The sequence below is a fragment of the Haliotis rubra genome, unplaced genomic scaffold (assembly GCF_003918875.1).
Source record: "Haliotis rubra isolate DU_JTF1 unplaced genomic scaffold, ASM391887v1 Scf715, whole genome shotgun sequence".
In the NCBI taxonomy this organism is placed as follows: Eukaryota; Metazoa; Mollusca; class Gastropoda; order Lepetellida; family Haliotidae; genus Haliotis; species Haliotis rubra.
In genome coordinates, this window is record NW_025767430.1 from 501,062 (window position 1) to 515,568 (window position 14,507).

The following is a 14,507-nucleotide window of genomic DNA, read 5'->3' on the forward strand; positions in this document are numbered from 1 at the left end:
GTCCAATCAAATATGAACATATCACTCAATGTGAATTTTACACTTGAATGGGCAATATTCGGTTCTGTTGATGTACTACATTTTTTTACATACTGGTTTCACTCATGGTAAACGCAACGAGTTTAGCGCTTCTTCATATAACGGAAGACAGGAACCTAGTCATGTTTTTTCTATAATCTTCTCAAGCAATTAATTTCTTATTTTTGGGATTATTTTTCATTAGATTTTAAAACAAACAGATTGCAATAAGGACATTCGATTTTATTCAAAGTTGTTCCCTAAAATAGGTTTCTATGGCCGCCATCTTGTTGTCATATGCAACCATAACCTGGGTAAAACAGTAACGAAACGGGGGCGGGAATTATGTTTACAGTGTCGAGCCAATTTAGCTGATTGTTGATTAATGATGTACTGTTGATTTATTTACAGAGCCAATTTATCACTGGGATCCCAATAAAACACTTGAAAAAACGGCTCAATAAATATGATTTCACACAAGAATATTTGTTGAAGACGTGGAATGTAATGAAAGTTTCTGTTCGACGCCAAAATGTACAAGAGCACTCTAGACTTGCTAATACACTGTCGTAGAACTATGCCGAGGAAATAACGTTTGCTTCATGCTTGAGACTGAGTACAGAAAAGCAAATGAGTGGGACTTAATCAGTGACGTCACAGTTCTAACTACATATGCAGAGTTATAGAAAAGTTTGTTTATATGATAAACACAACTACAATGAACCGAAAACAGTCACGACCTGGGACAAGGAATTCTCAGGTTAGTTTGTTAGTTACTTAGTTAGCACTGTAGAACCAATTGGAAGCAACCTTTATTGTGGTAATATTTTGTTTGAGAGATGCACTTGTGTCTTTCAGCTGTATGTTGTGGGTAGGAACTCTAGTTTTACAATGATAACAGTCCTTGATTTATCCTCACATTACCTGGGTTGCATGGGTTTCTCAAAGTGACAATGCACACATCTGAGTGTGCAAATCCCCCTCTCTAGGAATAAAAAGCAGTTTGTCTTAAAAGGAAACGATGCATCCAACTTTGCAGGTTTGGAAATGTGGACCAGCTTTTTCGTAGAGAAATAAAAATTTGCTTATCATAGACTATATTTTCAAGTGGCTTGATTAATATACTGCACAAATTATCAGTGTTTCCATTCTCCGGTATATACCTGCAAATCGCTAGTAAAATTTGTTGGGGACCAGTAAATTGAAAGCCAGCCGGACACTGTCCGCTACATAATCATGTTTTAAAAAGAAAAAATCATGGGTAAGCGAAATAACCATCTTGGCTGTGCTTTCATGGTCACAAAAATTGTTATGTTTTGGAAATATGCAGACTGAAAATAACTTTAAAATGAGTACTTGCAGTATGGTGATAGGACATGACTGGCAAAGTTCATTCATGACCGGTAAAAGTTTAGGTCGCCAGACACAGTGTCTGATAAATAATGAGTCAGCGGAAACACTGAATTATGTACAGACACCAGTCGGAGAACTGATGAATGACTAGTTATCATTTCAAAAGATATATCATTGATTCTCAGCTAAACGCACTTTCCCGTATTCCGTTGTCCCTGTCGTCTTATAAAATATTTTGTCATTGAAATGTACTTTTCCAATTCCTTACACATGCTTTTAATAATCTGAACTTTTATAAGTGGTGCGTTTTCAATGATGTTCTGTATATTAATAAAGATTACAAATTATCATACAAATATGCAACATTTTACTGATGTGATAAGTAAATAACAATACACATACCGTCAGTCCTATTTCTTGGACCCTCCTCCACACTGCCTGGGTGTAGTGGAACAGACACCCACGGAGTCTCACATCTGTCATCACTGTTTTCAGGGCTCCCCATGTAGCAGCCTCAAAATCCATGACAATTGACTCCACAGATGGTGCTACTGGCAGCAGATCAAGCAGTTTATTGAAAACTTTGACGTAGTCAGATTTTGTTCGTGAGGACATTATTACAAAAACTAACGGCATCATTTCACATCCTGCTTTGACCGCACGAAGGAATGCACTGAGAGGAGTTGGTAAAACGGCTGTTTAACCACCTTGAAGGTTCCATCCAAGAACCATTGGCTGGACTTGCTCAGTTGGTAAAACGGCTGTTTAACCACCTTGAAGGTTCCATCCAAGAACCATTGGCTGGACTTGCTCAGTTGTAACAGCTGGCGGTCTGTGGCCAGGATAAGGTGCCTTTGTTCCTTGTTTGTCAGGTCTGCTTTCAAGAAGCCCACAGGGATGAATGTGGTGGAAATCTGAAAATATAATTTTACAAATATTCATATTCATTTATCTTCAGCATATAGGATATCATTTGAGTTGTATTTCAGTTAGGACAATATAGAACAAACTTTATTGAAGTTTTCAGTTAGGACGGTTAGATTACCTCAAAGTCCTAATCCTGTGGATCCTTGGGTCTATTCCTTTCCCGCGCTCTATTAGCAATCCTTGTCAGCTGATCATGTTCTTTCTAGCTCCACTTGGAGCATCTGGCTGCACTATTGTTGTAACCGCATCCTCCACAATAGTCGCAGCTGACTTGAATAACTTCTTTGTGGCGTCCTCTTTTATCTAATAAATTGAAATTTATCATTATGAAATATTTGTTTATATATTGATCAAATAACATAGCCTTTATAACAAGGTTAATAAAGGCGAACTGGATTGTGTTGAGACAGCCTCCTGGTCATTGGGATTAACGAGCAGTAGCTCTTGATGGTAATTGGATTAATTAATTAAATGAACAGTTAAGCTGTTTAGGCTTAAGGGGCTTACCTGGACCCTTACTTGTGATGCTTGTAACTTGCCAGGGTTAGCAGTATGGTTGTGAGGCTTGTCACTGGGTGTCAAGCTTGTTCCCTTCTGAGTGACAGTAGCAGGAGAGCTGTTCTTGTTGCGGACACTACATCTCCAGTGATGTTCTCTCTGTGTGTGTCCAACCTTCACAGTTGTCACACGAGATTGCCTCTTGGCCTTCACTTACTACCAAAAAACATTTCCTGCAGTTGGAAGAAGTGAATGACCTACCCTTAGTCAAAATCAATTTATACAATGCAGAGCCTCAACATTTCCTTTAACTAAACACAGCATTGTATGTCCATTAGTGAACATGTTTTGATAGCCTGTTTTTATCCACACTTTTTGACAAGCGTAATTAACAATAGCTGTAGATTGTTTTGATAAGTATTATACCATACTTGCTGACCAAACCTATGCATTTACGGCCTCACTTTTTGACAAGCGTAATTAACAATAGCTGTAGATTGTTTTGATAAGTATTATACCATACTTGCTGACCAAACCTATGCATTTACGGCCTCACTATTTGACAAGCGTAATTAACAATAGCTGTAGATTGTTTTGATAAGTATTATACCATACTTGTTGACAAAAACTATGCATTTACGGCCTCACTTTTTGACAAGCGTAATTAACAATAGCTGTAGATTGTTTTGATAAGTATTATACCATACTTGTTGACCAAACCTATGCATTTACGGCCTCACTTTTTGACAAGCGTAATTAACAATAGCTGTAGATTGTTTTGATAAGTATTATACCATACTTGCTGACCAAACCTATGCATTTACGGCCTCACTTTTTGACAAGCGTAATTAACAATAGCTGTAGATTGTTTTGATAAGTATTATACCATACTTGCTGACAAAAACTATGCATTTACGTCCAATAAACATTTTATACAAACCTTTCATTTTATTCTTGTACTTATTTACAAAAGCATTAATAACATGCAAATAATTGGTATCACAGTGTTGTCTATACATGAATATTACTTTTGCTCTTATCAGTTTACTAATAGAAACTTTATCAGAAATATTACTACATAATATTATGTGAAGAATATAATATGGAAGTCAACAAAAACTATGCATTTATGACGTATATTAAACCATTTTAAATAAATTGGGGCATTTTGACTAACCCCCTGGGGCGATTTGACCAATTTTCTGGGGCGTTTTCTCATTGGGGCGATTTGACTGGCACCCGTTTGTGTCAGTAAATTTTGTTATACACTGCATCATGATATAGACCTTTGTTACATATTTCCTTTGTCCCTCCTGCAAGTACCTGATAACAATTCCACGTATTGCAACCATTTGTGTAAATATGCTATCTCATTGGACTTGAAAATATATCTAAGTACTTGCAAAATCATAAAAAAATACTAGGTAGTCATAAGAAACTTTCTTTCCAAAAACATTGCATTATTTGTGTGTCTCCGATATTGCCGTCAGATACGTTAAACAGTTTAATCATAGACCAGTAATACATATTCAAAATCATACAACGAGTTGTACGAGTGCTTTCGTTTCCAGTTATCCCAGTCTGTAAAACAGTTATGTGCCTTTTCTTTCTAAAGTTAACTTGAAAAGATACATGTGGTCGTACCTGAAATAGAAGGTTTGTTACTTTCATATATCATCAGATACGTGAACTCGACATCTGTAACTGTAGGATTCTGTACAGCGTAGTAGTTGTAAACCAATTGTTTTTTTTTAAGCACCGATGACAGCAGTATCACAAATGTGTGTGAAAGTAAGCGAGATAAACTTCACTCCAACTGTAGGCCAAATTTTGCTTTTGTAGCATCAGATATGTTTTCATCAGATACGTGTAATAAAATATGGAAAATCACTGTTGTTGATTTTATATTTGCAATAGTTCTACTTATATTGTTATTGCCTTGTGTTGTATTAAATTCTTATGAATTATCTAGCATTCGCAAGATGCAACAGTTTTTCTTTCTGGCTGGTTTGAAATATCTTATCTACTTAACTTATCTGACGTTCAACAAAAACTCTTTTTCACCAGTCTTTTTATAACCATTCTTCATTTGTGTCCACCAATTACAGATTCTGATAGACCGTATCCTAGATTATCTCGACAAGCTTTAAATTATAAGAATTGTTTATTTCTTTTTCTATCACTAAATCTCAGAAAATGTGCACTTTGCGGAGAATGTGTGATATATGATGAGCAAACTGACTAACAATAACCAACTCAGTGCTATTGCTGAATATTTTCTGTGGAACATTTTGATCAGTAATTGTTGCATCCTCACACCCTATTGTGTTCTGTCTGCTTTAGTAAACCTGAACCATATATGAACAATTATTTTGACAAATCCACTGTGCAAGACAACAGTGATGAATCAGTTGAAGTGTATGATATCAGTTTCAACTGGGATAATTGCTGTTTGCAACTCAACCGACCATTCCTCTCTTGCTGCAACTCAACCGACCATTCCTCTCTTGCTGCAACTCAACCGACCATTCCTCTCTTGCTGCAACTCAACCGACCATTCCTCTCTTGCTGCAACTCAACCGACCATTCCTCTCTTGCTGCAACTCAACCGACCATTCCTCTCTTGCTGCAACTCAACCGACCGTTCCTCTCTTGCTGCAACTCAACCGACCGTTCCTCTCTTGCTGCAACTCAACCGACCGTTCCTCTCTTGCTGCAACTCAACCGACCATTCCTCTCTTGCTGCACTACCCTATGCAGATTACATAACATATACTTCCTTTGTCATATCCTACTTTATAAGCCATACATAGATTATATAGTGAACAGTAATAACACAGACTAAAGAAGTTCTAAATGCGAACCAATTGATTGCTTTATGTCCTTCAGAGCCTCAGAGGCAATGGTGAATGTTACTGAGTTATTTTGCATATTGTTGTGGTTCTTACACAAAATATATTTGTCATAAAATCATGAACTGTGCATGAATGATGACAAATACACAGGTGTATGGTTTATACCAGAAAACATGGATGGCAAGAAGGAGTAGTACGTGTTGGTCTATGTGCAATATCCCCGAAAACTAATGGTCTTTTACGTTTAAGAATTTCTTTCTTTCTAAAAAGAATATGTATGTATTTGCTGCATGCTGAGCTAGGTGATACATGCATTGACACATGCAGATGAATTTGCAACAAGAAAGGTTTAAGAAAGCATAATCCATTCAAGATGAGACCAGATGAGATTCTACCATGTGCCCTAGGTATACTGCTGCGCACCTGATGCCCTGTTAACCCATGTGCCCCAGGTATTTTGTAGCACACCCTTTCTCCTGTTAACCCATGTGTGCCAAGTATGCTGCAGTGCACCTGATGTCCTGTTGACTCATGTGCCCAAAGTATACTGCAGTGCACCTGATGTCCTGTTAACCCATGTTTTCCAGGTATACTGCAGTGCACCTGATGCCCTGTTAACCCATGTGTTCCAGGTATACTGCAGCACACCTGATGTCCTGTTAACCCATGTGTTCCAGGTATACTGCAGTGCACCTGATGTCCTGTTAACCCATGTGTTCCAGGTATACTGCAGTGCACCTGATGTCCTGTTAACCCATGTGTTCCAGGTATACTGCAGCACACCTGATGTCCTGTTAACCCATGTGTTCCAGGTATACTGCAGTGCACCTGATGTCCTGTTAACCCATGTGTTCCAGGTATACTGCAGCACACCTGATGTCCTGTTGACTCATGTGCCCAAAGTATACTGTAGTGCACCTGATGTCCTGTTAACCCATGTGTTCCAGGTATATTGCAGCACACCTGATGTCCTGTTTACCCATGTGTTCCAGGTATACTGCAGCACACCTGATGCCCTGTTAGCCCATGTGTTCCAGGTATACTGCAGCACACCTGATGCCCTGTTAGCCCATGTGTTCCAGGTATACTGCAGCACACCTGATGTCCTGTTAACCCATGTGTTCCAGGTATACTGCAGTGCACCTGATGTCCTGTTAACCCATATGTTCCAGGTATACTGCAGTGCACCTGATGTCCTGTTAACCCATGTGTTCCAGGTATACTGCAGCACACCTGATGTCCTGTTAACCCATGTGTTCCAGGTATACTGCAGTGCACCTGATGTCCTGTTAACCCATGTGTTCCAGGTATACTGCAGCACACCTGATGTCCTGTTAACCCATGTGTTCCAGGTATACTGCAGCAGCACCTGATGCCCTGTTAACCCATGTGTTCCAGGTATACTGCAGCACACCTGATGTCCTGTTAGCCCATGTGTTCCAGGTATACTGCAGCACACCTGATGTCCTGTTAATACTGCAGTGCACCATGTGTTCCATGTGTTCCAGGTATACTGCAGCACATGATGTCCTGCAGTGCACCTGATGTCCTGTTAACCCATGTGTTCCAGGTATACTGCAGCACACCTGATGTCCTGTTAACCCATGTGTTCCAGGTATACTGCAGTGCACCTGATGTCCTGTTAACCCATGTGTTCCAGGTATACTGCAGCACACCTGATGTCCTGTTAACCCATGTGTTCCAGGTATACTGCAGTGCACCTGATGTCCTGTTAACCCATGTGTTCCCTGCAGCACACCTGATGTCCTGTTAACCCATGTGTTCCAGGTATACTGCAGCACACCTGATGTCCTGTTAACCCATGTGTTCCAGGTATACTGCAGTGCACCTGATGCAGGTATACTGCAGCACACCTGATGTCCTGTTAACCCATGTGTTCCAGGTATACTGCAGCACACCTGATGTCCTGTTAACCCATGTGTTCCAGGTATACTGCAGTGCAGTGCACCTGATGTCCTGTTAACCCATGTGTTCCAGGTATACTTGCACCTGATGTCCTGTTAACCCATGTGTTCCAGGTATACTGCAGTGCACCTGATGTCCTGTTAACCCATGTGTTCCAGGTATACTGCAGTGCACACCTGATGTCCTGTTAACCCATGTGTTCCAGGTATACTGCAGCACACCTGATGTCCTGTTAACCCATGTGTTCCAGGTATACTGCAGTGCACCTGATGTCCTGTTAACCCATGTGTTCCAGGTATACTGCAGTGCACCTGATGTCCTGTTAACCCATGTGTTCCAGGTATACTGCAGTGCACCTGATGTCCTGTTAACCCATGTGTTCCAGGTATACTGCAGTGCACCTGATGTCCTGTTAACCCATGTGTTCCAGGTATACTGCATGTCCTGTTAACCCACCTGATGTCCTGTTGCCCCTGCACCTGATGCCCTTAACCCATGTTAACCCATGTGTGCCAAGTATCGCAACTGATGTCCTATGCAAAGAATGCAGTGCACCTGATGTCCTGTTAACCCATGTGTTCCAGGTATACTGCAGTGCACCTGATGTCCTGTTAACCCATGTGTTCCAGGTGCTGCAGCACACCTGATGTCCTTTTACCTGATGTCCAGGTATACTGCACACACCTGATGTCCTGTTAACCCATGTGTTCCAGGTATACTGCAGTACACCTGATGTCCTGTTAACCCATGTGTTCCAGGTATACTGCAGTGCACCTGATGTCCTGTTAACCCATGTGTTCCAGGTATACTGCAGCACACCTGATGTCCTGTTAACCCATGTGTTCCAGGTATACTGCAGTGCACCTGATGTCCTGTTGACTCATGTGCCCAAAGTATACTGCAGTGCACCTGATGTCCTGTTAACCCATGTGTTCCAGGTATACTGCAGCACACCTGATGTCCTGTTAACCCATGTGTTCCAGGTATACTGCAGTGCACCTGATGCCCTGTTAACCCATGTGTTCCAGGTATACTGCAGTGCACCTAATGCCCTGTTAACCCATGTGCCCCAGGTATTTTGCAGTGCACCTGATGCCCTGTTAACCCACATGTCGCTAGTATGCTGCAGTGCACCTGATGCCCTGTTAACCCATATGTCGCTAGTATGCTGCAGTGCACCTGATGCTCTGTTAACCCATATGTGGCTAGTATGCTGCAGTGCACCTGATGCCCTGTTAACCCATATGTCTCTAGTATGCTGCAGTGCACCTGTTGCCCTGTTAACACATGTCGCTAGTATGCTGCAGTGCACCTGATGCCCTGTTAACACATGTGTCCCAGGTATTCTTTACTTAGCTTCTGATGTAGATATTTGTAGTATGTAAACTTTAAGAATAGGGTGTTCAGAAACAAATGGTGTTGATGCAGCATGATGTTTTCAGTAACAACAGTTTTATAGTTTTACTTGATGTCTGTTTTCAGAAAGCCAACTACAAGTCGGGAGGCAACTCCAGGGTGTCGTCTCGGCGCCCGAGTCTTGTTCCACGGCGCCAGTCTACACAGGGATCCATTCTTCCTGCATCGGATGCTGATGGGGAGGTCTTGGCTGAGGGCGTGGAGGTAGGGGGCTTTCACTGTCTAAACTGTCCTTGAGCACAGAGATTGGGTCATTCATTGTGTGACCTGTGATGGCATAGAGGTAGAGAACATGCTTTGTCTGACCTGTGATGGCATAGAGGTAAAGAACATGCTTTGTCTGACCTGTGAGGGCATAGAGGTAGGGGCATGCTTTGTCTGATTTGTGATGGCATAGAGGTAAAGAATGAATACCCCACTCAGACACATTATACTGACTCCGAGCCAACCAGTCCTTGATGTACCCATTAATGCCGAGAGCCAGGCATGGACCAACAAGTACCATATTTTAAAGTCTTTCGGTATCGGGGTATCGAACCCACGACCTTCCCCTCTCCGGGTGGATGGTTGAACCACTACACCACGGAGGTGGTCTGTGATGGCATAGAGGTATGGAGCATGCTTTGTCTGACCTGTGAGGGCATAGAGGAAGGGGGCATGCTTTGTCTGACGTGTGAGGGCATAGAGGTAGGAGGCATTCATTGTCTGACCTGTGAGGGCATAGAGGAAGGGGGCATTCACTGTCTTACCTGTGAGGGCATAGAGGTGGGGGCATTCAATATCTGACCTGTGATGGCATAGAGGTAGGAGGCATGCTTTGTCTGACCTGTGATGGCATAGAGGTAAAGAATGAATACCCCACTCAGACACATTATACTGACTCCGAGCCGACCAGTCCTTGATGTACCCATTAATGCCGAGAGCCAGGCATGGACCAACAAGTACCGTATTTTAACGTCTTTCGGTATCGGGGTATCGAACCCACGACCTTCCGCTCTCCGGGTGGACGGTCGAACCACTACACCACGGAGGTGGTCTGTGATGGCATAGAGGTATGGAGCATGCTTTGTCTGACCTGTGAGGGCATAGAGGAAGGGGGCATGCTTTGTCTGACCTGTGAGGGCATAGAGGAAGGGGGCATTCACTGTCTTACCTGTGATGGCATAGAGGTGGGGGCATTCAATATCTGACCTGTGATGGCATAGAGGTAGGAGGCATGCTTTGTCTGACCAGTGGGGGCATAGAGGTATGGAGCATGCTTTGTCTGACCTGTGAGTTAATAGATGTAGGGAACATGCTTTGTCTGACCTGTGAGGGCACAGATGTAGGAAACATGCTTTGTCTGATCTGTGAGGGCATAGATGTAGAGAGCATGCTTTGTCTGACCTGTGAGGGCATAGAGGTAGAGAGCATGCTTTGTCTGACCTGTGAGGGCATAGAGGTAGGAGGCATTCATTGTCTGACCTGTGAAAGCATAGAGGTAGAGAGCATGCTTTGTCTGACCTGTGAGGGCATAGAGGTATGGAGCATGCTTTGTCTTACCTGTGAGGGCATAGAGGTAGAGAGCATGCTTTGTCTGACCTGTGAGAGCATAAAGGTAGAGAGCATGCTTTGTCTGACTTGTGAGGGCATAGATGTAGAGAGCCTATTTTGTCTGACCTGTGAGAGCATAGAGGTAGAGAGCATGTTTTGTCTGACCTGTGAGGGCATAGAGGTGGGAGGCATGCTTTGTCTGACCTATGAGGGCATAGAGGAAGGGGGCATTCACTGTCTTACCTGTGAGGGCATGGAGGTGGGATCATTCAATATCTGACTTGTGAGGGCATAGAGGAAGGGGGGCATGCTTTGTCTGACCTGTGAGGGCATAGAGGTAGAGAGCATGCTTTGTCTGACCTGTGAGAGCATAAAGGTAGAGAGCATGCTTTGTCTGACTTGTGAGGGCATAGAGGTAGAGAGCCTACTTTGTCTGACCTGTGAGAGCATAGAGGTAGAGAGCATGCTTTGTCTGACCTGTGAGGGCATAGAGGTAGGAGGCATTCATTGTCTGACCTGTGAGGGCATAGAGGTAGGAGGCATTCATTGTCTGACCTGTGAGGGCACAGAGGTACTAGAGAGCATGTAGGGATCATGCTTTGTCTGACCTGTAAGAGCATAGATGTAGGGATCATGCTTTGTCTGACCTGTGATAGCATAGAGGTAGGAGGCATGCTTTGTCTGACCTGTGATGGCATAGAGGTGGAGACCATGCTTTGTCTGACCTGTGATGGCATAGAGGTAGGAGGCATGCTTTGTCTGACCTATGATGGCATAGAGGTAGAGACCATGCTTTGTCTGGCTTGTGAGGGCATAGAGGTACTAGAGAGCATGTAGGGATCATGCTTTGTCTGACCTGTGAGGGCATAGAGATAGGAGGCATGCTTTGTTTGACCTGTGAGGGCATAGATGTAGGGAACATGCTTTGTCTGACCTGTGAGAGTATAGAGGTAGAGAGCATGCTTTGTCTGACCTGTGAGGGCATAGAGGTACTAGAGAGCATGTTTTGTCTGAACTGTGAGGGCATAGAGGTAGAGAGCCTGCTTTGTCTGACCTGTGAGGGCATAGAGGTAGAGAGCATGCTTTGTCTGACCTGTGAGGGCATAGAGGTATGGATCATGCTTTGTCTGACCTGTGAGGGCATAGAGGTATGGAGCATGCTTTGTCTGACCTGTGAGGGCATAGAGGTATGGAGCATGCTTTGTCTGACCTGTGAGGGCATAGAGGTAGAGAGCATGCTTTGTCTGACCTGTGAGGGCATAGAGGTATGGAGCATGCTTTGTCTGACCTGTGAGGGCATAGAGGTATGGAGCATGCTTTGTCTGACCTGTGAGGGCATAGAGGTAGAGAGCATGCTTTGTCTGACCTGTGAGGGCATAGAGGTATGGAGCATGCTTTGTCTGACCTGTGAGGGCATAGAGGTATGGAGCATGCTTTGTCTGACCTGTGAGGACATAAAGGTAGAGAGCATGCTTTGTCTGACCTGTGAGGGCATAGAGGTAGAAGGCATTCATTGTCTGACCTGTGAGGGCATAGAGATAGGAGGCATTCATTGTCTGACCTGTGAGGGCATAGAGATAGGAGGCACTCATTGTCTGACCTGTGAGGGCATAAAGGTAGAGAGCATGCTTTGTCTGACCTGTGAGGGCATAGAGGTATGGAGCATGCTTTGTCTGACCTGTGAGGGCATAAAGGTAGAGAGCATGCTTTGTCTGACCTGTGATGACATAGAGATAGGATGCATGCTTTGTCTGACCTGTGAGGGCATAGAGGTAGGAGGCATTCATTGTCTGACCTTTGAGGGCATAGAGATAGGAGGCATTCATTGTCTGACCTGTGAGGACATAGAGATAGGAGGCATTCATTGTCTGACCTGTGAGGGCATAGAGGTAGAGCATGCTTTGTCTTACCTTAGGAGGGGGCATAGAGGGGTATGGTAGAGAGCATGCTTTGTCTTACCTTTGGGGGCGGTGGGGTAGCCTAGTGGTTAAAGCGTTGGCTCGTCACGCCAAGGATCCGGGTTCGATTCCCCACATGGGCACAATGTGTTAAGCCCATTTCTGGTGTCCCCGGCCGTGATTTTGCTGGAATATAGCTAAAAGCGGCGTAAAACTAAACTCAGTCAGTCAGTCAGTCTTACCTGTGAGGGCATAGATGTAGAGAGCATGTTTTGTCTGACCTGTGAGGGAATAGATGTAGGGAACATGCTTTTGTCTGCCTAATACAAAGTTGTGAAGCTATCCTTGCTGTGGGTGAGGTACACATTGATGCTTGAAACTCACTAGAGTCAGAACTTTTACACATTTATTTTGGAACAGCCAGTCCATTTATTTCTGAAAGGTTTGAAGACATGGATTGGCTTGTGCTTGATTTGACCTTAGCATTGTCATCAACATCTTGTATGAGATAGTGTAGGACATACTGTCATGTTGCAGCCATATCTTACATCAGATGTAGAAACTGCCTTCTTTTGATGTCTTTCGTTCATTACACATCAGAGTTTGCGTTCATGTAGTCCTCTTTTGTGATCATATGCTGCCATTGGCCATCGCCACAGACATACAACTTGCTTGTATATGATGCAGCCGCTGTCTGAGACTTCACCGCGGGCGCTGTACCGGGCCCCGCCGGGGTACGAGGTACAGTCCCTGCACTACATCAGACAGTATATGGAGGACACAAGGATGGAGGAGAACCTCAGGCAGCTCCTCCGTATGTTAATGGAGCGCAAGAAGCTGCCGTATAATCCCTACCCTGGCCCTCGCATCTCGACTCCGTCCATATGTAGAGAAGTGAGTTATTCACTATATTTGAATTCAGTCTTAATAATACTTAAAACTACCATTCTTATGGCCTTAATGGCCACTTACTGATGGTAATTATAGGTGAACTGAAGGCAAGCGACTTGAAAGTCTTGAGTGGAACAACCTTTGACACTGTTATGTTTGGTTATCATGGTCTACTTTGGCTCAAATGACGTGATGCTCAATCATTGATGGCATAGTTATCTTAGCGCAACATTTGGTCTTTCGTATCAAAATCAATTTTTGAATGTACATTTTACATGTTTCAGATTTTACAGAGATTCACACAGCCCCGAAAAAATTGAATATGTGTTGGGTAAGTGAATTATAATCACAATAGAAGTCACAATAGATAGGGAACAGTGATCAATCTCATCAGAATCTTGGACTGATCGGAACTGATGAACTGATAATGAATGGTGATATCCAACCTGCCACTGTCACTGCTACCGTGGGTGAGAAACACACACCACTACACACGCCATGCACTGTTTATTTCCCAGGGACGCCCCTACAGGAAACACCTGTGCTGAATCTGTACACCCCGAAGGACAACGAGATTGTGTGGGGTCTGTCCAGTGTCCTGCGGACGGTCAACCCGACAGCCCTACAGAGATACAAGTGGCTCATGGAAAATATCACACCCAACCCTGACGATCTGTACCAGTCAGATGAATACTCGGTATGTTGGATACAGAGGAATCACAACTACTCCCGGGAAAGTTAATGGTAAAGTTATTGGTAAAGTTAATGGTAAGACAATGGTAAAGTTAATGGTAAAGTTATTGGTAAAGTTATTGGTAAAGTTAATGGTAAAGTTAATGGTAAGACAATGGTAAAGTTAATGGTAAAGTTAATGGTAAAGATAATGGTAAAGTTAATGGTAAAGACAATGGTAAAGTTAATGGTAAAGATAATGGTAAAGTTAATGGTAAAGGTATTGGTAAAGTTAATGGTAAAGTTAATGGTAAGACAATGGTAAAGTTAATGGTAAAGTTAAGGGTAAGACAATGGTAAAGTTAATGGTAAAGTTAATGGTAAGACAATGGTAAAGTTAATGGTAAAGATAATGGTAAAAACAATGGTAAAGTTATTGGTAAAATTAATGGTAAAGACAATGGTAAAGTCATTGGTGAAGTTAATGGTAAAGTCATTGGTGAAGTTAATGGTAAAGTTA

At 43.0% G+C, this 14,507-nt stretch overlaps 1 protein-coding gene across 1 annotated transcript; it reads left to right on the forward strand.

Annotated features, from left to right (window-relative positions):
• Positions 1-85: 85 nt before the first annotated feature.
• On the forward strand, positions 86-14,006 carry LOC124259254. The gene is made up of 5 exons (XM_046693362.1): positions 86-778; positions 9,060-9,197; positions 13,112-13,318; positions 13,600-13,646; positions 13,834-14,006. The coding sequence occupies exons 1-4, from the start codon at positions 719-721 to the stop codon at positions 13,633-13,635; spliced, it is 441 nt and encodes a 146-aa protein (XP_046549318.1). The 5' UTR covers positions 86-718; the 3' UTR covers positions 13,636-13,646; positions 13,834-14,006.
• The last annotated feature ends 501 nt before the right edge of the window (positions 14,007-14,507 follow it).

Excerpts from the sequence above, each read along its gene's own strand:
- LOC124259254 (XM_046693362.1), top strand. The coding sequence starts at position 719 with ATGATAAACACAACTACAATGAACCGAAAACAGTCACGACCTGGGACA. Across the intron at positions 779-9,059 it reads CTGGGACAAGGAATTCTCAG|AAAGCCAACTACAAGTCGGG; the intron begins GTTAGTTTGTTA and ends GTCTGTTTTCAG. Across the intron at positions 13,319-13,599 it reads CTCCGTCCATATGTAGAGAA|ATTTTACAGAGATTCACACA; the intron begins GTGAGTTATTCA and ends TACATGTTTCAG.